The sequence below is a fragment of the Manis javanica genome, chromosome 13 (assembly GCF_040802235.1).
Source record: "Manis javanica isolate MJ-LG chromosome 13, MJ_LKY, whole genome shotgun sequence".
NCBI classification, from domain to species: Eukaryota; Metazoa; Chordata; class Mammalia; order Pholidota; family Manidae; genus Manis; species Manis javanica.
This window is the reverse complement of record NC_133168.1, coordinates 98,262,838-98,290,835: the sequence shown is the minus strand read 5'-3', so window position 1 is coordinate 98,290,835 and position 27,998 is coordinate 98,262,838. Positions and strand designations below refer to the sequence as shown.

Here is a 27,998-nt window from a genome sequence, read left to right as displayed (position 1 = left end):
TGCGAAGGACAGCGATTCTGTGACCAGGGGAGTTTGGGAAAGGAGCTGGGAAGGGAGGGTGGGGCCTCGCCTCCATGTCAGGCCGCACTTCCGGATTTATTCTCTTGGCCTGGAGTTCTTAAACTGGGTGGGAATTGCTAGGCAGAATTTAGCGGCTGGGAAGGTGTTGGCTGGTGAAATTGTCCCCCAGAGCCCCAAATGTCATGCTGGGAGGGCTTGTGGTGTGTGCCCTGTGATCCTAGAGAGAGTTTGGTGGTTAGCTGGGAACTTCAGTAAGATCTGGTGAAGTCTTTCAAAGTTGCAGAGACGCCAGAAGGAGGAGGAGCTGCTGGGGAAGGGGGCCTCAGGTCCCTGAATGCATCCAGCCTGTAACAGCCCTGAAAACCGGTCTGGGGATAGAGCCAAGGCCTCGGGGCAATGAGACCCACGGTTAGGCAGGAAGGAGTCCCAGTTAAGGTTCATGTCACCTCCTAGAAGCTGCTTTCCGCCATCACGTTTGGCTTCTTACTTGTTTCTTCACTCAGTAAGAAGTGAAGTTCTCACTATTGAGTAAGAAGTTCACTCAATAAACATTCAGGCGCGCATATTAAGACCCCAGCTGTGCGATTTTGTCGTTGGTTGATGGATTCAGTGGCAGGCACTTGGGCCATGAGCTCTGCACCAGGGGGCTCGCAGCGTGGTGCGGAGGCGGGCTGGGCGGAGCCCAGATAAGTGTGATGCAAGATGAGCCTTGTTCGGAGACAGCATCGTGCAAACCAGTCCCCGGGCCCTGCCCTTCGTGCCCTGCTGACTCCTTTCTATTCTGGAAACAACTTGCGCTGCCGGGTCCTCCGCTGACAGAAAACCGGGTCGGGGGTGGGCCGCCAAACTGAGAGCGGGCAGAGCACTCACGACGGGTACGCCGCGAGGGCTTTGCGGGATGAATGAATAACAGCTGCTGCCGCGCCTGCGCGCGGCGTGGGCGTGGCCCGCGGCGGGCGGCGAGAGGCGGGAGCCGGCTGCGGCGCGCGCAGGCGTTACTGGCCGCGTCGGATCACGTGGGCGCGCAGGCGCAGCGCCGCGCATCCCGCTCCCTCACACAAAGCCCAGACGCGGAGAAAATGGCGGCAGGGGTCGAAGCAGCGGCCGAGGTGGCGGCGACGGAGCCCAAAATGGAGGAGGAGAGCGGCGCGCCCGGCGTGCCGAGCGGCAACGGGGCCCCGGGCCCGAAGGGGTGAGTGTCTCTCGGTCCCCCGCGTCCCGGGCCAGATACGTCGGCAGCGGTAGGCGGCAGCCCCGTTAGGTCTGTTGGCGGCCTACCGCCCCCCCCCCCCTACCGCGCGGCCTCGGCCCGGGCCTTCCCCGCAGGGCCCGGCGCGGGCGGGGGCGGCCAGGGCCAGGAAGGGTGCCGCCGGCCGGGCCCGGGAGCACCTCGAGGGTCGCTCTCCTCTCCCAGGCCTCAGGCCCGGCCTCCGCTGGCGGGAGTGATGGCGCGGGCCCCGGAGCCGGCGGGCCCCCGAGTTCTCACGGCCCGCCCGCTGTCCAGGTGACCTTGGGCGAGTGGTTCCGCCTGCTCTCTCCCCCGCGCCGCCCGGGTCTCAGTTTCCCGACCTGGGGTGTGGGGGAGGGGAGGGGTGTGCGCGCAGGGCCGGGGTGAACGGTAGCCGAGGCCTGCGAGTGTGCAGCGGGCCCGCGAGGCTTGCTCGGGGCACCTCCTCTTCCACGTTGTCCCCGCTCCGCCGCAAGTGCCCCGCTCGGAACCGCCCTCGCCCCGCGCTGCGCGGTCGCGGCCCCAGCCCCTCGCCTGCTTCCTGGGTGCGCAGCAGGGATTTGTGGCGAGAGCAGACGTACTTTCCAGTGTCCCGCTTAGAAAACAAAGAGCGGTGGGTGGTGGGGGGGTATAGAAACATCTTCCGTTTTAAAAGGGGAAGGTTTTCCGCGCTTAGGTGGGCTCACCCACTTCCAAACTCCCGACACCTTTTCGAGTGTTGGTTTGGGGCCTGTCTCGGGTGCTTGGTTTTCAGAGGTGACTTAAAAGCTTTAAGGCATCGTCTTGGTCCCCGTGGACCCCACTCAACGTGATGACGGTCACCTGAAAGACGCCGAGAGGCGGTTTGGCTCCGACCAGCCGCTGTGGGTGGAGGGGAAGGCTGGGCACGCTTTTGATTCCCCACAAGTTGTTAAAAAACTTGTGGTAACATACGTTACGTGCATATCAAAACTTGCAATCTTTACCATTTTTACGTGTGCGATACAGTGGTAGGAACGCATTGGAGGTTGAGCAGCCATCACCACTATCCATGGCCAGAACTTTGCCTCATTTTGAACGGAAACTGCAGCCATTAAACGACTTCCCATTCTCCCCCTCTCCCTCGCCCCACGTTACCTTTTTATATATTCTGTCTCTCCAAATGGCCTTCCCACAGGTTTTTAGTGTGCAGAGTTTGTGGGGATAAGAGAATACAGTTAAAGCACTTAAACGAGCATTCACTAAATACTAGTTAATAACTATGTTGTTGTTAGCCTTTCTCTCCTTAGGTGGGAAAGGAGCAAAGTACCGATTCATCGCACAAACATGGGCCACGGGGACTATTAAATAGAACCTGAAGGTTTTAGAGATAAAGTAGGCTTTGTTGGAAACAACCTCAGCTCTAGGACTGCTTAGTTAGTAGAGGGTATTTTAGGAAGCTAGCAATATTTAGATCTATTTTCTAGGGCTGGTGGAATACTTTTTTGTGTGGTTATTTTGTTTCTGTTCTTTTTATGTTGCAAAGCTCTGGAAGCAAAACTAGAATAAAGCCCATGCCCAGAGGGGGAGGCCACCTAAGGTTGTGTAGTTAGGTAGTACAGTGTGTTAGAAGTAACTGGAGTTACCTGGTACGGTGCATGGAGGGGCCTCCCGGCATCCTGATCAGCTGGGGGCCGGAAACAGCTTCAGGAGGAGGAGGAGGAGGCGGAGGGATGATGATGAGAGGAGGGCGGAGACTTGGGATTTGGGCCTGTGCCGTACTTACAAAGAGCTAGAGCTGCCAGTAGCACGTGATGCTGGACCACTGGGGGCCAGCTGTGGGCAATGAGCTCCAGGCCGAAGAATTTAGATCTGTCTTGAAAGACTTTGAGGGGTGGGAAATGGGTGAAACTTGGTTCCTCTGACTTTCGTCTCCACCAGGAGTAGAGTGTGCTGTAAACCAAAATGGCAGTGAGCCAGCAAGCTTGACCAAAGACGCCAGACAAAGGCTTGTTTTGCGGTTCCGTTTCTTCTGGTGTGGGAGGAGGATTTTTTTTTATTTTGACAAAGCGATTCCATCTAAAGTCAGTGGAAGTTCAGGTTTAGGGTGTATTTAGTCAGAAGGGAAAAAGCATTTGTTTAAGAGGATTATGTACGCCTAGGATTGGTTTTTTTTTTTTAAAGGTTGTAAGTATATCTAAAATCAGTGACTTAGTTTGCTCCCCTTCCAGATTAATCTTGTGGCTGAATCAGAAAACTGAGAGATGGATTGCTTATTTTAAAAATAAAAATTTATATTTAGTATAGATTCCCGGGAAGGTAATGTTAGTGTAATTCTGTACTGAGAGAAAACATTTAAAAATTGAGGAAACTTACGTTAAGAAAATTGATCCCAAGAGTCTAGGAGAGGCCATCTGACTCTTAAGGCCCTTGCTGCTTTCACGTTACTACCCTCGTAACCCAGTGAACAGTCATTTGACGTGTTTTATTTGAACCAAATTCTCTGCTCTGCAGTGATTTGAGTGTGTTAAAGTCTAATCAATAGAAGGCTAGTAGTGAATCAGTCCCCCTCCCCAACCTCCTCAAGAAAACCAGTGGTACCGAAGTACGTTTTTGCCATAGTTACTGTGTGTCAGGTCTCTCCTGCAAACCTGTAAGCATGGATAGTGACCCCCATTACAGATGAGGAAACTGATGCCAGGGAGGTGTTGAAGCTGGGGTTCAGACCTCGAATGTGACCCTTCCTCTTAGTTGCCTGCAGGACTGCTCCCTGAGATACTGTGCTTAACATATGCCAAGCTACTTTTGGTCAGGCTGTTTGTGGATTTCACAGCACCCCTGCCAGCTGCCGTGGATACAGGCTTTGCTGATTCTGCTGGCAAAGAACTGGAGAGGTAAAACGCTGAAGTTGTGCGGAGCTCAGTGGTGGACCTGAGCTGGAATCGTCTTCTGACTGGTGCTTTCAGGTGCCACCCAGAAGAGTCATAGTCTCCCCCAGGGGATGTGATTAGGATCTCAGGGTATTGGGGTTGCCATTCAGATTGCACTCTTGACTGAAAAACGATAAAGGTCATGAGCATATACAGGGCCACGTCACCGAGGCATGTGAGGGGCGGGGTCTCCCTGTGGCAGTGAGGGGAGCAGCCACTTAGTGTTTTTTCTTCCAGTTGTGATCTTTATGTACAGTGTAATTCTAGTGTGGAGGAGTAGGACTTGACAAATGGCCCATTTCACAGCCATATGAAACATTGTTTTAATGACTTGGAAGGAACTTAACCAGGTATCTTAGGCTTGTGTTTATCAGTGTATTGTGAAGTATATGGCTAGAAAGTCAGGTTAGTATTATATTGTGTGTATGTAGGTAGAGCCTCAGGCCGGTGATTGGTACCAGCATCGGATGCAGTGTGCACAGGCAGTTGGCCACTGAGAGCCAGTTAACAGGGAGAATTTTTGTAAGACGTTTAGCTGGCCTAAGTATTAGTCTGTTGCAACATGAGTTTCTTTGAAAAAAATCACAAATTTGTTACTTTATGTTGGAATTACAAGTCAAGTTACTGGAGTTAGAGTAATAAGAAAAACTACAATATTGTATAATTGGCACAAAAAACGGGGCATGTTGGAAATGTCTAGTTTGATAAGTGACAGTGTATGAAATCCATGCCGAATTGGGGCAATAAAAACATCCATAACCCCAAAGAGCTTTTCTGGCTCCTTTGTAATCCTCTGTTACCCCATCTCCAGCCCCCGCCACTCCATCTGTGCATCAGTTCTCAGTGGGGTGGTTATTTTTGTCCCTCAAGGGGAGGTTTGGAAATGGTTGGGGACGTTTTTAGTATTCACCTTCAAGACTGAGGTTTGGAGTTGCATTGCTCCTGGAACCTTTTGGGTAGAGGTCAGGGATGCTGCTAAACTTTAACACCCACCACACAGGGGCAGCCCCCCAACCAGAGGTTATCGGCCCAAAGTGCCAGTAGTGCTGAGGTTGAGGGCCCTGCTGGGAATTGCTAGATTAAATTTTCTCAAATACAGAGTCTGACCTGATGGGCTCATGTCACACCGTACCCCCCTTTTTCCGGATTCTTTGAGTGGGTGGCCGTGCAATTCGTCCATATTTTCGTGGGTGTTTGTTACTTTGTGTCGCTGAGTAGTATTTCAATGTATGAATATATTATAATTTGCTTTTTCCTTTACCTGTTAGGAGATACTTAGATTTCTGGTTTTGGGTATTACAAATGTCGCTATGAACATTCAGGTACAAGTTTTTATATGGATGTATGCTATATTTTCTTTTGTGTGAGTATCTGTGGATGATTGAGTCACATGGTAGGTGTGTGTTTAACTTAACATTTTAAATGTCTATGATACTCTAAAATTGGAGTATCTAGGATAAAACAGTATATTTCATCAGTGTTGCCAATGTGCAATCTGCCTATAAAAATGTACTTTTAAAAGTCAGAGTGAAGGGTATATATGTTTTAGGGCTAGAGAATATCCCTCTAATTTTATCCTGAAGGTAAGTGAGAAAATTTGATTGGACATTATAAAACTTCCAGGGAACCACCCTTAAACTATCACTTCATCTCTACTTGAATATGTGTCTTGAGTGAGATTCCTTTGAGGGCGGTTCTCGACAATTCAATCGAGAATAGAGTCAATGGTGATTGTTCAATTTAGGAAAAGGTCAATTTTTAAGAAGCTGGAAGTGAAGAGAGTTCTAACCCTTTTTAATAGGAAACCTCTCAGAGGAAATGATATGATTTGGGCATAGTGCTGTGCCACGCCTTGGGCAAAGTCCACGTGAGCAGCTCTCCCTTGGTGAGCTGGTGATGTGGATTAACCCCCACCCCAGCCACTACCCACCTTCTGCCCTAGTTTATTCTGAGCTGTAAGGATGCAGGGGCACAAATGGATTAGACACTTTGTTACCTGCTTTGGTTGTAATTATTTGTACATTTTATAGCTAATAGGTGAACTGAGTGGTCTGTGAAAACGGGGTGTCCCCTGTATCAGTGTTTTTTTATGTAAATTATCAGAATGTTTTAAAATGTAAATCATAGAATATTTGGGCTTCAAAGGAAACCAGTTAATGTTAAAATATATGTGTATCCACAGACCCTTTGTAGGTCCATGAAATATATAGGTTGATCTACATTTTATGAATTTTTACTAATACTTTCCTCTTCGTCTGCCAAGAGTAAGTGACTCACTGGCAAATAAGCTGTTGGGCAGACTTTGGCTTTGATAGCGACTGGACAGATGGCCTGTGACTGTTGGATTCCTCCAATGTGCTGGGTAGTCGTGTAAAGCATGTGGGAATCTGGGGATTGGAGTGGGCAGCTGGTGCAAAGGATGTCTGATTTTATTGCACAGGCTGTTCACGGAGGGGGCTGCTTTCCTTCCTTTTTCCTGTGTGATACCTTCACTGGGTTCCGCTTGATACCCTGTGTTGGGATATGAGGGGCCAGTAAAAAAAAAAACCGTGGGGCTACAAAAAGTTACTAACTTGTTAATTTTCCAAGTTGTGCTTCAGCTACCAATCCGTGTGTGAACACTGCTCCTCCCCTACCCAAGGAAGCCATGTCCTAGAATAAAGACCAGCCCTGTAAATAAAAGCAGTTTTGTAAATCAGTAGTACCATGGTCTTGGCTTTTTCTTTTTTTCCCCATATTTGTCATGGATCACAAAGTCTGTGGTTTGGTAGTTGCTGAATTCTCACTGGTGGAAAGAATAGGGTTGGGGAAGCAGAAAATGTAGGACCGGGTGCCCTGAAAGGAACTTTCTGGGCCGCTGCTGCCGGGTTGCACCTGGTCAGCTTTCACCAACGTCTTGTCACGTCCCATTCTAAATGAGTTTGTGTCTGCAGAGCTCAGATGTGAAGTGGTGCAGTATGGAGGCCCCTGAGGCAAACGCAAACAGCAGCAGAGGCGCGGCCAAGAGCTATGTACAGAGTAGCTTTTTCCCCTTAAAAAATTTTTGATTGTAAAATACACATAGAATTTGCTGTTTTAACCATCTCAAGTGTACAGTTGAGTGGCAGTAAGTATAGTGTATCCCACTCTCCATTTCCAGAGCATTTGTATCATCCCAGACACATTCTTCCCCTTTAAGCAGTAACTCCCCCCTCCTCACCTTCCTCCAGCCCCTGATACTCTGTGCTCTTCTGTCTCTAGTCTGACTTATTTTGCTTAACGTAATGTCTCCAAAGTGCACCTGTGTTGTAGCATGTGTCCGCACCTCATTCTTACGGCTGAGTAGCGGTCCGTTGTATGGATCTGCCACTTTTTGTTTACTCTGTTTACTTGTTGGTGGGCACTGGGGTGTTCCCACCCTTTGGCTCTTAGGAGTAATGCTGCTCTCAGTATCCAGGTACCTGAGTCCTTTGTCTTCACGTCTTTGGGGTATATACCCAGGAGAGGAATTGCTGGGTCATATGGTAATTAGGTGTTTTCACTTTTTCAGTAAACTCAAACTGTTTTCTACAGTGGCTGCTCCATTTTACATTCCTACTGTAAAACCCTTTCTTTTTTTGTTTTAATATATGCAACAAAGGACATTTTTATTTGTGAAACTAGAGTTAGTTGGGCCTGTGTGCATTTTAGTTCTGCAAAATCTTGTATATTTTCCCTTTTCCTGTTTCTGTCTTGGAATTAAAGCACCTCATGCAGGCAGGGAGCTAGCCTCTCCCGTCTCTGTTGACCCTACTGTAGGAGTGTGCGAAGGCCTGAGAGAACACCCTTTTCTTGGGAGTGATTTCTGATAAGTGGGCTTTAAGGGGGGCAGCTACTCAGCTACTGTACCTCTTCCCTGTGCAACATTTTAGTTTGCATATCTCAAATCAGAATCAGTATTTTCAGTTACGTTATATGTAACTGTGGAATTGTAAACCTGGCAAATCAAATATTGTCTTCATGTTGTGCTAACATCCGGACTTTTTTTTTTTCTATCTCTTGAATTCAGTGAAGGAGAACGGCCTACTCAGAATGAGAAGAGGAAGGAGAAAAACCTAAAAAGAGGAGGCAATCGCTTTGAGCCATATGCCAATCCTACTAAAAGATACAGAGCCTTCATTACAAACATACCTTTTGATGTGAAATGGCAGTCACTTAAAGACCTGGTTAAAGAAAAAGGTAATGGTGTTGCTGGTGGTCGCGTAGAGTAGAAAGGTTGGCATGTCCTCTTTTTGTGGCTAGTTGCTTGGTTATTTTTGTCCATGGAAGCTGAACTGGGTAGAGCATGTGTTCTGTCCAGAATTGAGAGTTAAGGCCCCCTCCCCACCTGACGTCTGTGTGTGGTCAGGCACCTGCATGTCGTGGTGTGTGTGGCCCCTCGGCCAGCAAGGCTTTTCCCTGGTTTAATGTGGTTAGCAGGGCTCCAAGCTTGAGGGGAGCCTCTTCTGTTACGAACATTTTTGAATTCTTCAGATTAGGTGGGAGAGGTTTTTTTCTTTTCTATTATTTTCTTTCCTTTTTTAGCTTTTTAATTCTGGCGGGAAGATGGTTTGTTTAAATTTCGTGATATCTTCCCGGCATCAAAATTTGGTAGCTGGAACTTGGCTGCTTTGATTCTAAATTCTAAAATATGAGCTTATATTTAAACTGCCAGTCTCCCATCCCTGCAAAAATCACAGGGTAGATGGGCCACCGGCGAGTTGGGCACAGGGCAGCTGTTGCCATGCCACACATCAGTCGGCCCGGGAGAGGGCAAGCTGCGCAGGCTCTGCTGCTACCGGAAGGCCCAGGAGGGCAGGTGCCCCCCGGGGTCCTCGCCTCACCTGTGCACACCACGCTGTCCTGTCTCTCTACACTCTCCTGCTGCTTTTGTCTTCCTTTCTTTTCCTGATTCTTGGCTCTGCTGGTGGCACTCAGGGCTGAAGAGATTGCTGAGCCCTGGTTTAGGCAAAACTATTGATAGAGAACAATTTGTCTAATGCCTTGAGGTCTCCCCTCATCCCCACCCTCAGGGGAAACCTAGAGTCAAATTACCCTTAAACGGAGTCTTTTGGAAGGACTGAAAGGTATTGGTTTTCTGGAGCATTCATTATGAAAAGAGATTCAAGCTTGATTGTCAAAGATTCCCACTTCCGTGACCGAGATGCCACTTGTATAGGCCCCGTTGGTATGTGTGCTGGTTCTCCCAGCCTTGGGTTTTGAAATTCTGAACTGTCCCCCTGCCACGATGCCCTGCCACGTAATTGGACCCTGGCCTGCTGGCAGCACTCGGCACCGGGGCCTTTGTGCGGGCGGGGCTGCCCCCATGTCGCAGTTCTCCAGGTGACTTGGACGGGACACGTGTTGGTGTGAAATGGGTCCTCCTGCCTGGCCAGCCAGACCATTCCTGCCAGTGCTCCTGGGCCAAGAGTGAGGCTCTCCTTTGTCTGAAGGGCGTGTCACGGGGCGTCCCAGATGCAGTGTTCTTGGTTTTTGGGACTGCTGCCTCAATACAAAGTTGGAATTTCTGTATAGTACAGTTGGGTCTCATTCGAATTAGTTTTTGGAATCACCCCCAAATCTGTGTTCTCGTGATTTGGTTGAACCGCCGATTGATACTTCCATTGATAATAAGGTATAGTAGTTCCAAGAACCAGGAATGTGGCTTTGAAAATGCAATTGTTAGAATTTTTGTAAGAGATGGAAGGCCAAATAATATTTTCATTTTTAGGAGTGTGTGAACCAGTTTTGGGACATGATGGATAAAGTAGGTGACATTTTTACTGCTTTACCATTCAGTAATTCAGTTTCGGAAGCCTTAAAGCTGGTAGCAGCAGCCATGATGTTTCTGGATGTAGAAGCAGTTCACCTCCATTTCCTACTTTGCACTGTACTAATTGTGGGGCCAGCTTGGCGGTTTATTCGGATGCTTCCAAACTGGTTCTCATATTCCTCTGGCATACTGCTAGGAATGTCCTGGCTCAGCCCTTTCTGTGTATTTTTTTGGTGGTGTAATTTAGAATTACAGGTGTGCAGTAAATCAGTTATTTTTAACAAACCTTAAAATGTTCTTGTTTAGAGCTCCCCTCTACAGGATAAATCAAGTACTTTTATGTTTAATTACATTATTAGCAGTATTGGATTGTGGGTAAAGGGATTCATAACAGGTAATCTGTTTTACAGGAATGCTTGTATTCAGTATGTGAAATCTAAAGCGATGTAGTGTTTACATATGTCTCTTTAAAAATGTTGGTATTTTCATTATGAGGCTTTAAAAATGCACTTTCGTTCCTATTTTGGTATACCAAAAGTATACTTAAGTGGTTATTTGAAATTTGAAATATTTACTTGAAATATCTGTTGCAAGTAAGTTTTTTTTCAACACTTGTTATGGCACAGGAAAAAATGCAAGTAGAGGCCCTTCCACCCTCAGAACATTAGTCTCAAGGTAGTTTGTAGAGTGAGCAAGCCACAGGGGTGTGAGCTGTCGCAATCCAGTCACTGAATCAGTCTGGTTTTCAGAGTCTGTCCCTGAGGTGGTTTCAGGACAGTGGAGTAAGAGCTGAAATTAGTGGTCCTCAACTTCAAGATCCGAAAAAGGTTTTGTCATTGCAGCACTAATGGCCGCCTCTCAGAACGAAAGTAGTAGCTTTGCAATGGCCCGATGGGAGCTTTTCCAAGATTGGGCCCTGAGATGGACTCTCCCTGAGTCCTGGTCATTCCCACTTCTTGGGCACCAAGTGTGCATTTTTCTGTCTTTAACTTTAGCATTTGACAACATTTTAGGAGGTCCTATTAATAATGCATTTATTGTATGAAATGGTCATTTAGAACTTCTCTCAAGTGGGGTCACTCAGCTTGTTTGGTGCCCAGCTGTTTGGCTGCACTATCATGAAATCAGCGTTGCTTCAGAAGATGTATTGAGAGAGCTCTGTTTTGTTCTAAGCCAGGCTGCTTTTTCGTTCACCCCCAGCCCCGATCCGTAGCAGTCAGGGACACAGTTTTCACAGCCTGAAGAACGAAACACTTTCCTGGGCTTCCCCCTCCTGGTGTAGATGTTCTGATGGAACAAAGGAAAAGTCTCTGTTCCCCTCCTTCCTTTGGGGACTGTGCTTGTTTTTAATAGAGCCATTACTGGGAGCAAACGGCTGCTGTGAACAGCAAAGAATCTCTGCATTGGGAAAGAAAATTGACAGTCAGTGTGATAGGAAATTTGAATTGGGTAATCGCCAAACCAGATTTGAAAGCCATTTAAATCTCGCAGCTACCTAATTTTTATCACCTGACAGGTCATGGGATTATATCTTAAAAGGGTTTGACCATTGGGACTAGGTGAAAAATGAAGTCTTCTGAGAGTGAAAGGTGATCTTGGGGATTTTAAATGTAAATAGCTCTGTGTTGCAGCACACGGAAGTCCTGTGCAGCCGAGGAACAGAACGCTTGTTCTCCTGGCCTCACCTGGGAGCCTGCAGTGTCCAGGAGGGGCAGCCGCTCCAGCGCTGAGCAAACAGCAGTGTGAGGAGGCAGGAAGGGCAGCGATGCAGTTTACTCTCAGTCAATCTTAGGTGTAACCACAGTCAGCTTAACCTGTGTAAGCAAAGAGTTCTTTAAGCACTTAATCCTGTTTTTATTTAATGCATCGCTTTAAGTAATTTTCAAATTCAGCTGACAGAAAACTGAGGCCCAGAGGGCAAGTCCCATAGGAAGTCTCCCTTGGCTCTCAGAGATGGTCTACACTGTGGGTCTGTGGAGCAAAACTTTTTTTCAATTTAAGTAAAAATCCCTACCCAGTCTTTCAGCTCCTTCATATTTTCCTTGGTTGGAAATTCAGCCTGTGTTTAGGAAAGGCCTGTTATGCAAATACAGATATGTGGGCACTTGGGTTGCACCCCAGCAGTGCAGCCTGTCTTTGTTTACTTGGTGTTTTAGGGTTGGCCTGGTTAGGCAGTGCCCTTCTGTCTCCATGGGATTAGGAGCAAGAATGAGCTCAGTCCATAAATGCAGCAGTCATTGTATAGCATGATAATATATTTTGTCATGTTTCAACTTGAAAGAAACATGTTTTCCAAATTAAAGGGTGCACTTGTTCTATGCACCTTTCGGGCAGAGTGGCCACCCAAGCACTGACTACTGTTACAGGCTAAAAATGTTGGACAACATGTCCTGCTTTTGAGCCCCCCTGCACCTCCCCTCCCCCCATAGGCCTTTTCACATAAGAATTCCCAGTGAAGCTTGGGCCTCTGTATCCCCTCTTATTTTGCCTTCAGACTTGAGTGGTAGATGAGAAGGCAGGGACAGACACTCCCTGAGATAAAAGTATGTGTGGGAGTCCTAAACCGAAGCAGCGCCAAGGGACTGACTGACTGGCTTACTGAGTTCTCTGAGTTCTCTTTGGGTCGCTCACTTACTTCTCATGATGTATTTATTTTTAAGCAGTATTTAAAATAACCCACCTACATTTTGGTCAAACATTTCTAGGAGCATTTTAAAATAAAGATAGGAGACAGCAGTTCGCATTAGGTCTCTCAAAGTGTAGATTTTTCCTTTAGCTAGTTTGATGTTTAGAGCTGTGGAGGAATTTGCCTTAGCAACTCCTGTTCGGATCCTGGATCCCACCCACGTTCAGGGCGAGGAGCAGCAGCCGTTTGCCTTGCCAGCATTGCCATCTGCTGGAAGCTGGTCCTGTGAACTGCCACTGCCTTTTTAAGGCTGCCTCAGTCCTGACTGAGCTGCTTTGACTGGTTTGCTTTGAGACAGGCCTTTGTGTTGACACGTGGGACTGAGACAGAGGTGGCTGCTGTCTTCCTGTGGGGAAGTTTGAACCAGCACTTCTGCAGATCCTGTTAACACTGATTTGCTCACATCTCTGAACTGATGTCTTTCAGAGCGGAGATGGGAAATCTACGAACTTAGGGAACACAGTTACTGATTGTCCTTGGGAACAGCACTGCTCCTGCAAGAGCCACAGGGACTGCCTAACCTTTGGCTTAACTGATAGGATGGAGGCTTTTGTAATGTAATTCTTTGTTTTTACTAAACAGCTCTACCATTTGGGGAAAAAGGAACATTTTGAGCAAAGTTTTGGTGCGGAGGATTGAAATGGGGTGTGTGCCATCACTAGAATGTTAGGTAGAAAAGTTCTAATTTCTAAACCTTGCTTTCTAGAAAAAAGTTTGATTTGAACTTGTTTGGTGTTTAGGTTGCAGTGACAGCTTTTTGATAAAGTGTCTTTGAGGACGCAGTAGAAACTATCCCAATGCAGCAGTATTTGAATTCTGACAGCATAATTACAGCTGTCTTGAGTGAGGTACTGTGATCCTTCTATTTATTTTTAAGGTTATTAGGCGGTAGTCACAGCTGGTAGGAAATAAACTTGGAGTTTCTTCCCACTGTCCTGACACTTGGCATTTTCATCAAAGTGGAGACAAGAACTGTTGGTCCTCAAATAGCTGCTGCTGTTGAAATGAATGGCTTTGAACATGGCCTCCGGAATGGCCTTGGCTGTTTTGGAACTGCTTTACTTTTGTAAGGGTAGATTAAAGCCAATTTGACACACAGAACAAGTGTAACTGCCATGCAAATATATAACTAATAAATACATCCTTCAAATTGTTAATTTTATGTAGAAAATCATACATTTAAGTTTTATCATACATTACATTTAAGTTTTTCCTTGCAGTGTTAATTTTAACCTCATAATTTTAATACCCTTTGAAAAATGGACTTGGAATAGGCAGGAATTGTTGAGGGCATCAAGAGGGTTAATTTTACCCTGTACTGATAAGCCAAACTTGAAAATTGAATTGGAAAAGGCTATACCATCATAACAGTAATCCTTTAAAAAAAAGATCCCTGAGAACAAATCCCCTTCTTGACTCTGGAGAGCCTCCCTAGAGATTGTTTCCCCAGACTTACGTGTTAAATCTGTTTTCTCCATGCCATCTTCAAGTTCAGCAGCCGATTGGTAGTTGTCTTCTCGATGGGTTCTAACATCTGGTCATGGCAGTCATGAATTGGCAATCCAAACCTTGACAGAAATCTGCAGTCTTTTGGAATGCGTTGGTTTTCCCCTTTATGTAGATTAGAATCGAGTGCATCTCTGTTTTGATGCACACTGAGCTCTGAATTTGCATTGATCCATGTCCTTTAATGGGGAGGTTAGAAAGCAGCAGAATAAAGCCTAGTTTAATTCACCGAAGGGAATCCAGAGGCTGCTCTGGTTTTGTGGTCGGGGATATTCCAGCTTCTGACCATTGTAGAGCCTTGTGCTGTATGCAGCACCAGCTACAGCGTTTGTGGGGCCCAGTGCAAAATGTAAACCTAAGGTTCCCCCCTGCTTAAGAAGTATTCAGAATTTCAAGACAGCAACAATAGAGCATTAAACCAGGCATGTGGCCCTCCTGAGTGCATGGTCCTGCATGACTGTACAGGTTGCACACCTGTGTAGCTAGCCACTTGGAGGGGTGCGCCTTGAGCACCTATGTATCCAGTGTTCGAGCTCATTTCTTTGGTGTTTCAGTGCATTTACCTGCTTCACCAGAAGCGTGTGTGGGCACAGCTGTTTTCCTCCTTTCCCCCAAGAAGCAAACCACGCAGACTATTCCTGTAGGTTTGGATTGTCTCTAGTCATGATGAGCATTACGGACAGGGAAATTGATATGGAGATCTGTGGAAATAGCTTGTTTGTGGTGGGAGGAAAATCAAGGACATGTTGTTCTGTGTTTCACCTACTTTACTGCACACCTGTAATGCCTAGTTCGGTGGTTTAGAGAACATGGAGTGTTTCTGGGCTTTCTTATAAGGCAGAGGCTCCATACAAGGTTGCTGATGATTGTTCTAAATTCCCATTGTTTTCTTGGCTTTTCTCCCTTGGTTTATGTGTCGTCTGGAAACTGATTTGTAGTTGGTGAGGTAACATACGTGGAGCTCTTAATGGACGCTGAAGGAAAGTCAAGGGTAAGTGTCTGAGAGAATTTCTTCTGTGGATTTACTACATGAAAAATGTATCTGTATGGTGGCGTGGAATCGAATGAAGTCAGGAAGGCAGTGAGTGCTCATGTCACAATAGCCATGTTTGAGTTTGCCAAACATTTGAGTGCGGTGGGAGGGGGTTTGCAAACAGGAGTCCCGCTTTTCCAAATGGCTGGCCAAAGAGCTTTTTCGTATTCTGTTTGGATGCCCAATTTGGATAACTGGGGACCAATAGCAGCATTGTCTCTTTGTTAACAGAGGAATCGGCTGTGTGTGAATTATGCATGGAATTTTAGCGGTGGTATATTAATGTAAAATGTGTGTTCTCGTCTAGAAAATGTTACTCGGTTGTTTGCTGAATTTGAAAGTTGTGTGAACCAGATTCCGAAAAGTTGCCTTTGTGCCAGTAAATTGTAAAACAAATCTTAAAACCTGAATGTTTAAAATTGGCCTAGTTTAAAGAGAAAATAACTGCTTTCTGTCGTGCAATAGAATGGTTTAGAATAATTGAAAGGATGGAAGGGATGGATTCAGGAGTAGCATGATAAGGGATTGCTTGAGTTCAGAGGGAAGCAGATCTAAAGTTTGTGTGGTTTCTTGGAGAACCTGAATTTAGGTCTGCTTATTATAACCTGTGAAGCAGCTCCAGTGCAATGCTGGTAATGTGCAGGGAGAGGAGGTAATCAGGAACCCAGCCGTTAAGAGGGAAGGCTAAGCGAGACACTTGTCAGCTTCCCCTTAGAAGGGTCAGTTTAAAGACAACTTTGTTACATAAATCATATTTTAAATTTATAACTGCCATTGATATTTACTCTCTTTTTCTTTTCTTTTTTGCCCCCCTTTTCCTTGCTCTTCTGACTGGTCTGTGGCTTCTTCCAAAGGGATGTGCGTAAGTATTGTCTAGTTACTTACTGGCAATTGAACACCTTCTAAGTTGTAGGACTGGTTTCACTCGTTTTCTTTTGACTCTTCATAGTGTTGTTGAATTCAAGATGGAAGAGAGCATGAAAAAAGCTGCTGAAGTTCTAAACAAGCATAGTCTGAGTGGAAGACCACTGAAAGTCAAAGAAGTAAGCTCTTGAAACACTCTGGGTACTGTTTGTCATGGTCGGTTTGTCCCTGTTTGGAGTTAGGAATAGACAAAAGAAATCGTTGAGTGCATTTGACGGAGCAGACCAGCGTATCTTTGGTAATGAAGAGGGGCGTCGGCAGGCTTCAGCGGTCACGCCCCTAAGAACTGTGGGCGCGTGGCCGGGCACATCCTGAGGGGTGCTCAACTGAGTCCATGTTTTTTTCGTTTTTGTTTTTTAAAGTGATTCTACATCTATAGTCAGTCTGAGCCGTATTCTTGACCCACCTTTTTCTTTTTTAAAGTGTTTGTCACTTTTACTCAAATCCTCTTTCATATCTAATCCAAATCAGGTACCTTTTCTCTAGGAAGAGGGAAGCTTTTTATTGATTAAATCCCCCCTTGACCTATTTTTGCCTCTTCTTGGAGGAAGATCATATATTCAGAGCTCAGAGAGGACCGCGTGGTAGGGTTTAAGGTCCTGCGTCTGTTGAAGGTGGTACATGAGAGGGCAAAGAGTTCCAGAGTAACGTCAACACCAGAGCTTCACAGACTTGTGCAGACCTTACACGTGAGTCAAACGCCCGAGTAACTGCAACGATGGAGTATCCTTGTGACCCAGAACTATGTTTTCAAACTTCTGGGGAAATCACTGATGGGCTTGAAGAAATTACAAGGCCCTGTTGGAAACTAGTAAGATTCAGGTATACCTGTGAAGCCTGGGAAGATCTTACTGCAATCTGGACGTGTTCTGTGTCATGTCAGTCAATCATGTCAGCCCTCACCCCCTTTGTTTGCTTTTTACTTACTTTGTTTGAGAACTGAATTTTACACCCTATCTTCCTCATTCCTTTTGTTGGAATTCTTCTTTGGTGGTTTGAATTTCTTGTTTTAGATTTCAAGAAATGCTTTCCAAATATCCTGTCAACCTCTGAAGTTTTGGAACTATTGCTTACTGCGCTAGCACAGTCTTGGTTATCACTGGTCCAGTTAAATGTTAACGCTTTTGTGCTTGTTTTAGGATCCTGATGGTGAACATGCCAGGAGAGCAATGCAAAAGGTGATGGCTACGACTGGTGGGATGGGTATGGGACCAGGTGGCCCAGGAGTGATTAATATCCCACCCAGTATCCTAAATAATCCTAACATCCCAAATGAGATTATCCATGCATTACAGGCTGGAAGACTTGGAAGCACAGTATTTGTAGCAAACGTAAGTAAACAGAAACGTTGTCTAAAGTAGGAAATGAGAGCTTCATGAAGTAATCTTGTCAGTATGTTATAAAAGTAGTTTGAGAAGAGAAATTTAAAATAGGGTTATGCTCTTGATCTGTTTCAAAAGTCAGCCTTGGGGGTTGGCTTGTCTCCTGATAACCACAGCAGTTGTAAGGCATAGGCTTGACTGCGGTGTCACTGGGGCTGTGTTGACTGAATTTTGCTGGTGTTTATGAAAATGGCAGCTGAGTGCATTCTCTGCAGTTTTTTTAGTTCAGTGCAGGTAGAAAGGCTGATGAGCAGAGATTGTACACTGACACCTCCCTCGTGTAGTGTTTGGGATGAATGGTCATACTTTTGTTGTTTGCAAAAGGAAAATATTTTTGAAAGAAGTAGTTTGAGGAGGAGGATGGTAAGCCTTAGCTGGGGAACAACTTTGTTAATGTTTGTAAGCTAAGCATTAACCTGAAATGTATGAGGGGACTTCAGCAGAAATCTAGCAGTTAAGGCCAGGCCTCGGTCTGTTTGAAAAGTTACACTGCAATCTTAAGTTTTTGGGGCATACTATTTTCTAATGCTAATTTCCAAGCAAAGCATGTTGAATTCATGTTTTTAAGAATGTTTTTCTTAAAGATGTCTACATTGAGATTTTCCTCCCCTTTCTCTTAAACAGCTGGATTATAAAGTTGGCTGGAAGAAACTGAAGGAAGTGTTTAGTATGGCTGGTGTGGTGGTTCGAGCAGACATTCTTGAGGATAAAGATGGAAAAAGCCGTGGAATAGGCACTGTGACTTTCGAGCAGTCCATCGAAGCTGTGCAGGCTATATGTATCCTTTTACGGGAGTTGATCTTGTGGTGAACAGTTTGAGTGTAAACGGTCTTATGAGTGATACAGGTTTCTGTGGGGAAGTGGTGACTGTGTGACGAGAGGAAATACATTATGTGGAATTAGAGTTCTGTGGGATGGAATTGATCCTGTGCAGGTAGAAGGGGTAGTTAGAACCCAGGCACATGCCTGTGAGTGAGCTTTTCCACTGTTGTCTTTTTAGAGGAATTTGGTTTGCAGGGGAAGTGCACAGAATGCGTTGCTGAGAGGAATTGGGTTGTTGGGTCACATGTCAGTTCCTCTGGGGCCCTGGCTCCCTGGTGGGTTGCCATCCTTCTGGAACCAGCACTGCTCTCTGACCCTAGGCTGCTTTTCTTAGAGCTACAGCTTTGGAGTCCCCGTGGAGAATGTCTCCCGTGAACACGGGCCCTCAACACAGGCAAGACTGCCGCTGAGTATCCTCACGAGGAAACGGGCCGTGTCACAAACGGGAGGGTCCCTGGCCAGTTGGACAAATGAGTCAAAATAGCTCGTATATTTGCCATCCAGGGGGCCCAGTAGCAGTTGGGGCACTCTTATATTTCTCTCTCTTGCTGGGTGTGTTTTAGAATTGCAAGAAATAGCCTTAACTGTGATAACAGCTATGTTTAACGGCCAACTGCTATTTGATAGACCGATGCATGTTAAAATGGTAAGTTAATAGGATCTCTTACTAATTAACTCACATAAGTCCAGTAAAAACATGGTGCATACATAGCCATTCTGAATTATCTTGAGCAAAATTTTAAACTTTTTTTTTTTGAAGTGTAACTGATACCATCTTTGTTGGTTTCAAGTATACAACCAGTGGTTCATCCGTTACCCATATTATTAAATCCTCACCTCCCACTAGTGCGGTTACCGTCTGTCAGCATAGGAAGATGTTACAGAACCACTGACTAGCTGTACTACCATCCCTGTGATCAAAAAAACATGGAATGCTTAACGAATTTGTGTCATCCTGGTGCATAGGCCATGCTAATCTCTATTGTTCCAGTTTTAGTGTATGTGCTGCTGAGGCGAGCACTGTCTTGAGCAAATTTATGACAGGAATAACGTTCTGTCCCTGCAGCCCTACAGATAGTTTTTCCTTTTCACAGTTAGCTGTTGGCGTGGTCCAGAGCCCAGTGAATATCCTGCTCGAGCAAGTGATGAAACAGTGGTTCTCTACCTGGGTCTCCAACTTTCCATGTGTTACTGTGTAACGTTCAGTTAGCACATCTGTCGTGAACATACTGAGGTTTTGGTTCAATCAGCCTTTAAAGTTCTGTTGAAGTGCTCCAGTATAAGCCTTAGACCTACTGTGGGAATTACTTAGCTACTTTAAACACTCACTTTAGTTTTCTTGAATAGCTGATAGCTCCATGTGACTAAGCACGAATTGCCCTTACTTTGTGCCCATGTCCTGCCCGCCCCCCACAGTAACATGAATGTCTATTTTTATCCCTTTACACAGAGGGTGGCAGGCACCCCCAGGCAGACCCACTTGTGGGTCACCTAGTGGCGCGACCATATTAGCACCCTGGTCTGTCTGACCAGTCCTTTGGTGGGAGCTGTTTCCATCTTGTGCTGCTGCACTCGGTGCTGCCAGGAAGGCTGAGGTTGTGCCTTTTCTCTTTCAGGACGAGCGGGCCTTACCAAAGGGAGACTTCTTCCCCCCTGAGCGCCCACAGCAGCTTCCCCGTAAGTGTTTCAGTTACTGTGGCTGAGATTGTGAACTTGATTTATGGTAACCAGAAGGCTATAATTACTCCTGAACTTACTGTTACTCTGCAGTTCTCATGATCATTCTTAGGGGAAAGATTCAAAAGGAAGTTTTTTTCCCTTTATAGATTTTTGTGGGTGAAAACTGAGCGGAGAGATTGGCAGCTTAGGAAGGATTGCTAGGGTTACTGTAGGGTGGGGCAGGATGCCCAGGAGGTAGAGGATGTTATTGGGCATTTTGAAAGTGTCTTGGGAAAAAGGCAGCAACTGCCAAGGGCATTACAGCCAGACTGCATGTGGGCTTAGAGAAATTGAAACTCTTAGGGCAGACAGACTCCCTGAGCATGGTGCATGCACACAGCGAGGAATGTGCGGCCCCGGCAAGAGTGCCAGAGCCTGGCCAGCAGACTGCCGGCTGCAGGCAGGGGTGGAGGCGGAGGCGGGGGATGCGGTGGAGAGCGGCCAGCTTCGAGGGTCACGGGCGATCAAAGTGTTCCGGAGTTAGGTGGTGGCGATGGGCGTGGAGCTGTGCACAGACTGAAAGTTGCTGAGCTGTACGCTGTAAACGGTACCTTTTATGGTATGTGAAGTAGAAGATTTTTACATAGGGTTATTTGCAATATCCAGGTGGAAACCTGCCCTCCCGTGGGGAAGGCTAGTGATTGGTCGCCTTATAGATGGAAATAGTGCACAGGAGTGAAGTCCTAGGTGGGTGGGGCTAGCCTTCAGCAGGAGGACTGGGTAGGCGGGGAGGCCAGGGAGGACTTCCCACCAGGTGAGGGGCCTTCTGGAGCTGCGGCTCCAGCAGAGAATGAGCTGAAGGGGAGCCTTGGCTAGAACACTCACTCTCCCTTGAGTACCTTTGCCGCTGAGGATTAGTGGGAGAGGCAGATTTGAGGGGAAGTTGGTGGCCTCCAGAGTAGGAGGCAGCTGCCTGGTGAAAGCTAACGTTTAGGAAAGTCATAATCAGAGTGACCACTTTTGGTGACTGTCCCTAATCAGGGCGTGGCTGACTTTGGTGCCTGGAGGAGGGGGTGTGAGGACTGCCTGGCAGCTTTCAGCCTGCATACACTGGGCCCCAGGGAGCCCATTATCCACCAGTTGGTCTCCCAGCGCATTTCAAAGGGTTGAGTTTGAAGTTCTCAGTACTTTTGGGATTAAGTCACCCTGGTGATGTCTTGCTGCTGTATTTCTTTGCAATTTAAAAACAGAGGGTGGGGCTGTGTTAGGAAACTTTCTGGGTAGAAGATAGACCAGCTTCATTGTTAGTGGAACTGCCTGCTGCAGAGCCCGGAGATGGTGGCCCAGTGTGCTGATGGGCTGGTCTGTGGCACCGTGTAGTCACAGAAGAGTCCTTTGGGCTGCTGGGGGATGGGGCTTGGGCCAGTTGCACTGCTTGCCACCTGATGGGGAGTTGCCCTTTTGAGCAAATATTTCTCAGTTCACGACATAGGGGAGCAGGTGCTCATGATCCTTACTGTGTGGACGGCTCATAGCTCTAACTTTCAAGTGAACCAATTTTTACTTGCACTCGTTCTAAACCTATCACAGACCCCAACCTGCAGGTGCATGTACGAGGCTAGGCCTTCAAAGGGAGAGCTCTCAAGTGTGCCAGTGCTGATGTAGGATGCAGGCTTAGCATTGCTGGTAGACGGGCTGGGGCAGGGACGGGGTGACAGCTCACACAGCAGCTTTGTTTTTGCGTCGGAGGGGTCCTGATTTTTCATGTAAGTCGACTCCACACTTCTCATTTTCTCTCTTCCTTTCAGATGGACTTGGTGGTATTGGCATGGGGTTAGGACCAGGAGGGCAACCTATTGATGCCAATCACCTGAATAAAGGCATTGGTATGGGAAACATAGGGCCCGCAGGTGAGAATGATGGGGGCACCTTGATGGGGGATTTCTGGGGTAGTTACTCAAGTTGGTTATTTGGGGTAATTAGCTGTTCAGCACTTGAGATGGAATAAAAGTTTAATTAGGACAAAATTCCCTCCTTATTCATCTCTGATTTTGCATTTTTATCAAGGCGAATCTTTTTAAGAGGTTCTCTCTCTACCTTTGTTTTTACTCTCACGACCTTTGGAGCTGAGATGGTTAAGCCTCAGTAAAAGGAGGCAAAGCCAGAGAGCTGGTCTTGCTCAAGGTCACTGGTCACAGTTAGTGACAGAGACAGCAGGTCTCCTGACGACGGGACCACAGCACTGCTGCACAGTGCTACCCAGCCCCTGTGCACTCTGGCCTGGTGGTGTCGGCTCTAGAGGCAGGGCAGTGATGCACAAAGCTCGGAGGGCCTCATTACCTGACAGCATAGCTGGCCAGGCCTCAGACAGGTGGGGCACTGTGTCCTCTGGTTCAGGAAGACAAGTGGCAGCTGATGGAGGAAGGCTTTGATGTGTACAATAGCATTTTCATTTCTGTGCAATGAGGCATTTATATAACATTACCCATTTTTATGATCTTAGGCTTAGGTCTTCTTGCAAGGGGGGTGCTTCTCCCTTTCCTACCACTGTTAGTTCTGCATGGCCCTTGCCTGCCTGCCAGGTTAAACTGTGGGCTCACCTCACTTTCAGTCTGACCACCACATCCCCTGACTGATGCCTAATAAGAAAGACTAGGGCAGGGGGAGGGGAAGCCTGTTTTTAGGAACTGCTTTATATTTAGAAAATTTTACCTTTAAAGGTAAAATGCATTTCTGCCTAAAATAAGCTTCTAAAGTAAATGTTTCCTAGTCTGTGCCTAATAATTATGTTTCATGTTTAAAACCATCAGGCTTGGTCATTGAATAAAATTTCTACAGAACATTGAGTCACATGGTGATTATTTTGTGAAAGGCTCAAGTAGTTCTCTTGGAATGTGACAGCTTGACAGTTGAAATGGTAGAGGGTTGCGTTGCTCCTCCCTGCCCCCCCTCCTTCTGCCCTGGGGGCCTTTTGTGTGTGTGTGTGTGTGTGTGTGTGTGTGTGTGTGACAGTCAAACTACATTCCTAATCAAGGATATTGTTAAAATACTTACTCATTTGCTGATCTGGAATTTCTTGTGCTTTTTAAGTTCAGACATTACTGCTTTGACATAATTTTAGTTTGCCTTGACTTTTTCTTTTTAAGGAATGGGAATGGAAGGCATAGGATTTGGAATAAATAAAATAGGAGGTAAGAAATTTAAAATGAAGTACAAATGTAATCACCTTTAGGTATGGCTTTCTCTCCCTCTTTCCTTTCTCTTAAGCCCTGCATGAAACTCTCACTTGGGTTACCAATAAGTTTGAGTCTGGAAATTAATTTTACCTGTCAGTCTTCCCAGTGGGCGTCTTGACCTTTGGTTCTTGCTTTCTCACTAACTAGCTCTGTGACCTTGGGCAAATGACTCCATCTCTCTGGGCCTCTATTTGCTTGTCTATTCATTGAATGGGTTGGATCAGATCTGCTTTTTGAAGATGGCGGTTTTTAAGCAAGTGCACTAGTTAGCATTTTCCCCCCCAAAAAGCCTTCACGTTTGGTAAGTTCCTGGCAAAAAATGCCCAAGGGGAAGCTCTGGGAACATTCCCAAATGTTTGTGAAATTTGTGAAAACATTTTTCTTTTCCTGATCAGTCCAAGCAGAGCAGTCTTGTTAGGATGGTGCTAAAATGTGAATGTCTCTTTTAGGCATGGAGGGACCCTTTGGTGGCGGCATGGAAACCATGGGTCGATTTGGATCTGGGATGAACATGGGCAGAATTAACGGTGAGACTCATGTTTCCTTCCTGCCTTTTGCTGGCTGCTGGCTGTTGGGTGACCTTTAGATGGGCTCATTTTTAAGAAATGATTTCCCTCTGCTACTTTTCTGCTGAATCAGATGTCTCTGAATTGCCTTAAATATTGTTAAAATCATAGGTTTGTGTTGCAGGAGCTAGACTTAATTAGAAGTGAGTGTTAATTCTCTGTCAACTAAACTCTTTGAGATGTCTTGTGTTCTGAATCTCCCCAATAGTTAGTCATCTAGTAAGAGCTGAAAGCCGTCTTACTGCCTCCAGAATCAGCAAGCGTCACGCAGATACCTGTGGGTATATTTCCCACACTTTAAAATAGTCTCCAGGAGCCGGGGATAGTTTCTGGGGTAGATTTCATCTGGTTCGTGTCTCCCCTGGTGCTGGACTGGGTGAATTCTTATTGGCCTGCTCCAATAAGAATTGTGAGTGGAGGCATTAATTTAATTTCTCATTTGCATATGAGAATTTTGGTGTGCTGCTATTCAGATGTTACAGAACCCCCACCCCACCAACCTCTTAACAGAGTTAAGACAGCACATTGTTTTAATTAATGTTTCATTTAGTCCTTGCAAGAACCACATGATACGTAGGTACTGTTATCCCCATTCCGTCAGAAACAGGCCCAGAGAGTGACTTGCCTAAGGCTGTGTGCCTAGTAGAGGTAGGATGTGGGTCCAGACTGACTCTGGGGCCTGGCTCTTAGGGTGCCCCTGCCTCCAGAGCTGCTTCTGGCCCAGGTGCCAGCCCCTCAGCAGCAGGGCTGTGGAGTGTGCAGTCAGAACCCTGCAGTCTCTCTTTCTGAAATCCTCTGGGTGGTTATCGACTTTTAAACCCTGACCTGTGGGACAGCTGCCTCCTTTATGTAAACTTCCTGCCATGGGAAGTCATGAGGGATTTGGGTTTAAATGTGTCTTTGCTGGATAATGCATACTGTGAAGATAGCTTAGAGCAAACAAGAACCCTACCAGCATAGACATGAAGCGTCAAGCTGGTAGCAAGGGGTGCCTGTGATTCTGCTGCCTTCTTCATGGGGTTGCCTTGTTCTGGGCGACAGCAGAGAGCTGCAGGCAGAGCCTGACCGTTAGGAATGAGGGGCGTCATCTGTGTGTGCAGTGTGCTCTTAGGCTTGCCTGTGGCTTCTGTGAGCGTGGCATTTAAGAGAGGGTTGGAGCAGTCTGGCTTGATCCAGAATACTCAAAACAGGTAAATGCATCAGAAAGGACATTTGGGTGGTTCTGAGGAGTGATGCGATTTAGAAGTGAATGGACACAGGGCAGGGCTGTGCTGAGTTGTGTGGACAGAGTCCTGGAACCTGGCAGGTGGAGTGCACCAGTTAGGGTCCTGGGCCCAGTAACTAAAGGTGCTGCCTGGCGCTCGTGGGTCATCGCAGTGGTGTGTGTGCCTGTGCGTTGTGTTCTGAGATGTTCTCCGACGGAGATTCTGACTCCTCCCTCTCCACTGCAGCAGGGAACGGGCTCCTTGCACTGAGCTGTGGCTGGACAGCTGGGTGAAGTCAGCTCCAGAGCTCTTGAGTGCTGAGTCCAAGGAAAGTTCCAGTCACTGGGAAAAAATTGATAAAGATGTGTTGGATTTAATTTAATGTTTAGTTGATGACTACAACACATCCATTTGTGGTCATAGGTGCCAATAGCATTAGACTAAATAGAAATCAAGATTCTCAGGGCCAATAGGTCAACCAAAGAGGGCAAGTGATGACAGAGTGGATAAAAAGATTTTCAATTTAAAGATCATCAAATATCAAACGGATTTGATGCAGTATCTGACAATGAAAAAACTGTTGGATGTCCAGTGGTATCCACGCAGGGTGTCCTGGACTCCAAGGCCTTTGACAGTTGGGAAGATTGAGATCTGTGGCCTTTGCCTGGGTATGACTTCCTCATCAGAACGGGGTGTGCTGCCTTCTTCACGAGCTTCTAAGGTTTAAAGAAGCCCAGCAGATGTGTCTACTAAGATGCTACCCTGGGATATCTGTTCTGACCACCCCCCAACCAGGCTCGTGGGAGTTAGCTATATTTCCAGCAGATAGCACTTCGCCCACTTCTGGGATTCAGTTGGGTTGATTCAAACTATGATTGTCAAGCCCTCCATTGCCAAAATCTGCTTGTCCTTATTAATTCATAATGCTAGCCTGCTTCCACATCTCTGATGGGCTCATTACTTACATTGCAAGCATAGGGACTTGAGCTGCATACTTGACCCTTCCGCAGCAAACCCTTGTGTTTAGAAATCCATGTTACCTTCTGACTCCCCCAAAAACAATTGCTAGCCTTCTGTTGACCAGAAGCATTACTGATGCCACAGTCAATACATATTTTGTACATTCTGTGTATTATATACTGTATTCCTCCAATAAAGTAAGCTAGAGAAAAAAAGCCTTCAAATTCCTGCAAATCTCCAAAAAATTTTCCTATATTTATTGAAAAAAATCTTCATATAAGTAGGTCTGCACAGTTAAAATGCATGTTTTTCAAGGGTCAAGTGTATAACCCTTTTTTTGTAGTTGTGCAATAAAGGGTGTCCTGTAGCACCTGTTCACCTTGTATTTCCACGGAACGAGCTTAATAGTTGGTATATTTTTCAAAAACTTCTCCAAACAGGAGGGAGACAAAGTGTGATAGACCGGCAGCGACCTGTGATAGGGTATCGAAAAGCTTTCAAGCAGGCATCACTGTGGCAAGGCTTTTCCCCACATAAGCTAAGGCCCTTGCTTTTAAAAGGCCTTGCAAAGCATAGCAAATACTGCTGGCGGCATAGAAATAAATTTTGAAAATGAAGCCACCAGACCCCGTTGTGGATGAAACCACAGCAGTCAGCAGTGGAGAGGTTCAGTTATAGGCGGACGTGCTTCTAGTCCACGTGGCGCGCTTTTGGTGTGGGAGCATAGGCTTCGGCACTGGGTTTAGGGCTGCCGTGCCCTCCCCCTCGCCAGGCGTGTGATCTTGGGCAGGCTACTAAGTCATTGGAGCCTCAGTTTCTTCATAAATGGACAGTGGCAGTGGAGGGTGAGAGAGGCATGCAGGCCGCTGGGAGCGGTCTGAGCCACAGAGGCAGGACCGCACCTGGGGCCGCGGGCGCTGGTGGCCCGTGTGGGGCTGGGCCGGGGCCTGGGACTTGGTCCATGTCAGGCTAAAGGTAGGTGGTTTTCAGGGGTTCACTTCAGGTGACTTTTCTTCAAGGAATAAAGGATAAATGATGGTTTCCTATAGAAAAATTAAACATGCTGACTTGGTGGCGGCTGTTGTGTGGCTGCAGATTTTTGTCTTAATGTCTAAAACCTACTAGTGTTCCTGGAAAGGCCTAGGGTAATACTTTTTTCCACAGAGATGGAGCGTGGCATGGGTGGACGATTTGAGAGAGGCTTGGCCAGAAAGGAGATGGGAGTGTCTCGGAGCTTTGCAGAGCCCCTTGGCAGAGGAATGGGTAAGACAGCACTCGGGCCCTACCTGGGCTGGCCCACCCCCGCTGCAGGCTCACCCTGGTGTCAGAGGCTCTCTTGTAGATGAAATCTGCTCTTTTTCCTTAGGCTTTCAAAAAATTGTATGTTTTCTAGACCTGGATAAAAATTTCTGTTCCTTGAACTTTTTATTGAATCAGTAGCACCCTTTTCTGTATTACGTCTTTTCAGATGGCTGCTTCTCTCACACAGGGTGAGACACTAGCTTGCTGGAGGTGCGGGAGCTGCGTTGGCAGGCCCTGGCTCTCCATCCAGGGTGCTGAGGTGGTCAGGGGGACGGTGTGCTTGCTGCTGCTGCTTTGGGAAGCTCCACGTCACCGGAGAAGTTCTCTGATGGTGGAAGGCCTTGGGCACTGGGATCGTCTAAATACAGGGAAACTCTTCAGTTTTGGTTTAGATAGCGGAGTACTTTCTTCTTTACTACTTTTCTCCATGAATGTCTTCTCCGGAATGTCATCTCCGTTTTGAGTTTAGATGTTCTGGGAATCTCTTGGCTTCATTTTCTGTTAGTGTGGAGCAAGGCAAGGAGATTGTCGTTCCTGGGCTCTGGAGTTTCTCTCAAAGGCAATTTAGAGCATGATCTATATCCACCTTCCCCTCGCCCTGTGCAGACAAGGCTGCTAGCGGCAGCCACAGAGCGCCTCATCCTGTCTTCGTGCGGCAGCTCTAGCTGCGTGTGCGGAGTTTGAGCATTTATGTCTGCTTTGTTTTAGCTCTATTTTTAGAACTTATGAAGGCCCTAGAAAGTGGTCATTCAGCTCATCCGTGAGAAAGGATTCTTAATTCTGCAAATTATCTTCAGGTCCCTGTCGTCT

General features: G+C 46.6%; 1 protein-coding gene and 1 pseudogene across 12 annotated transcripts in view; one reads left to right on the top strand and one right to left on the bottom strand.

The window, feature by feature from the left end:
• Nucleotides 1–1,055: 1,055 nt before the first annotated feature.
• Nucleotides 1,056–27,998, top strand: part of HNRNPM (heterogeneous nuclear ribonucleoprotein M) — a 34,749-nt gene continuing 7,806 nt past the window's right edge. For 4 of the 12 annotated variants that reach the window (XM_073220564.1, XM_017667953.2, XM_037018424.2 and 1 more), the window contains exons 1-9: nucleotides 16,082–16,175; nucleotides 17,196–17,387; nucleotides 18,063–18,216; nucleotides 18,857–18,906; nucleotides 19,877–19,937; nucleotides 21,728–21,829; nucleotides 23,066–23,110; nucleotides 23,605–23,682; nucleotides 27,051–27,149. In XM_073220564.1, the coding sequence (XP_073076665.1) occupies nucleotides 16,098–16,175; nucleotides 17,196–17,387; nucleotides 18,063–18,216; nucleotides 18,857–18,906; nucleotides 19,877–19,937; nucleotides 21,728–21,829; nucleotides 23,066–23,110; nucleotides 23,605–23,682; nucleotides 27,051–27,149 (859 nt within the window). In that variant the 5' untranslated portion in view covers nucleotides 16,082–16,097. Of the gene's footprint in view, nucleotides 1,214–8,164; nucleotides 8,335–15,037; nucleotides 15,091–15,986; nucleotides 15,995–16,081; nucleotides 16,176–17,195; nucleotides 17,388–18,062; nucleotides 18,217–18,856; nucleotides 18,907–19,876; nucleotides 19,938–21,727; nucleotides 21,830–23,065; nucleotides 23,111–23,604; nucleotides 23,683–27,050; nucleotides 27,150–27,998 lie in introns of those variants that run through there. The other 8 variants (XM_073220569.1, XM_073220567.1, XM_017667951.2 and 5 more) reach the window with 7 other exon arrangements.
• Nucleotides 19,182–19,281, bottom strand: LOC118972416 (U6 spliceosomal RNA; annotated as a pseudogene).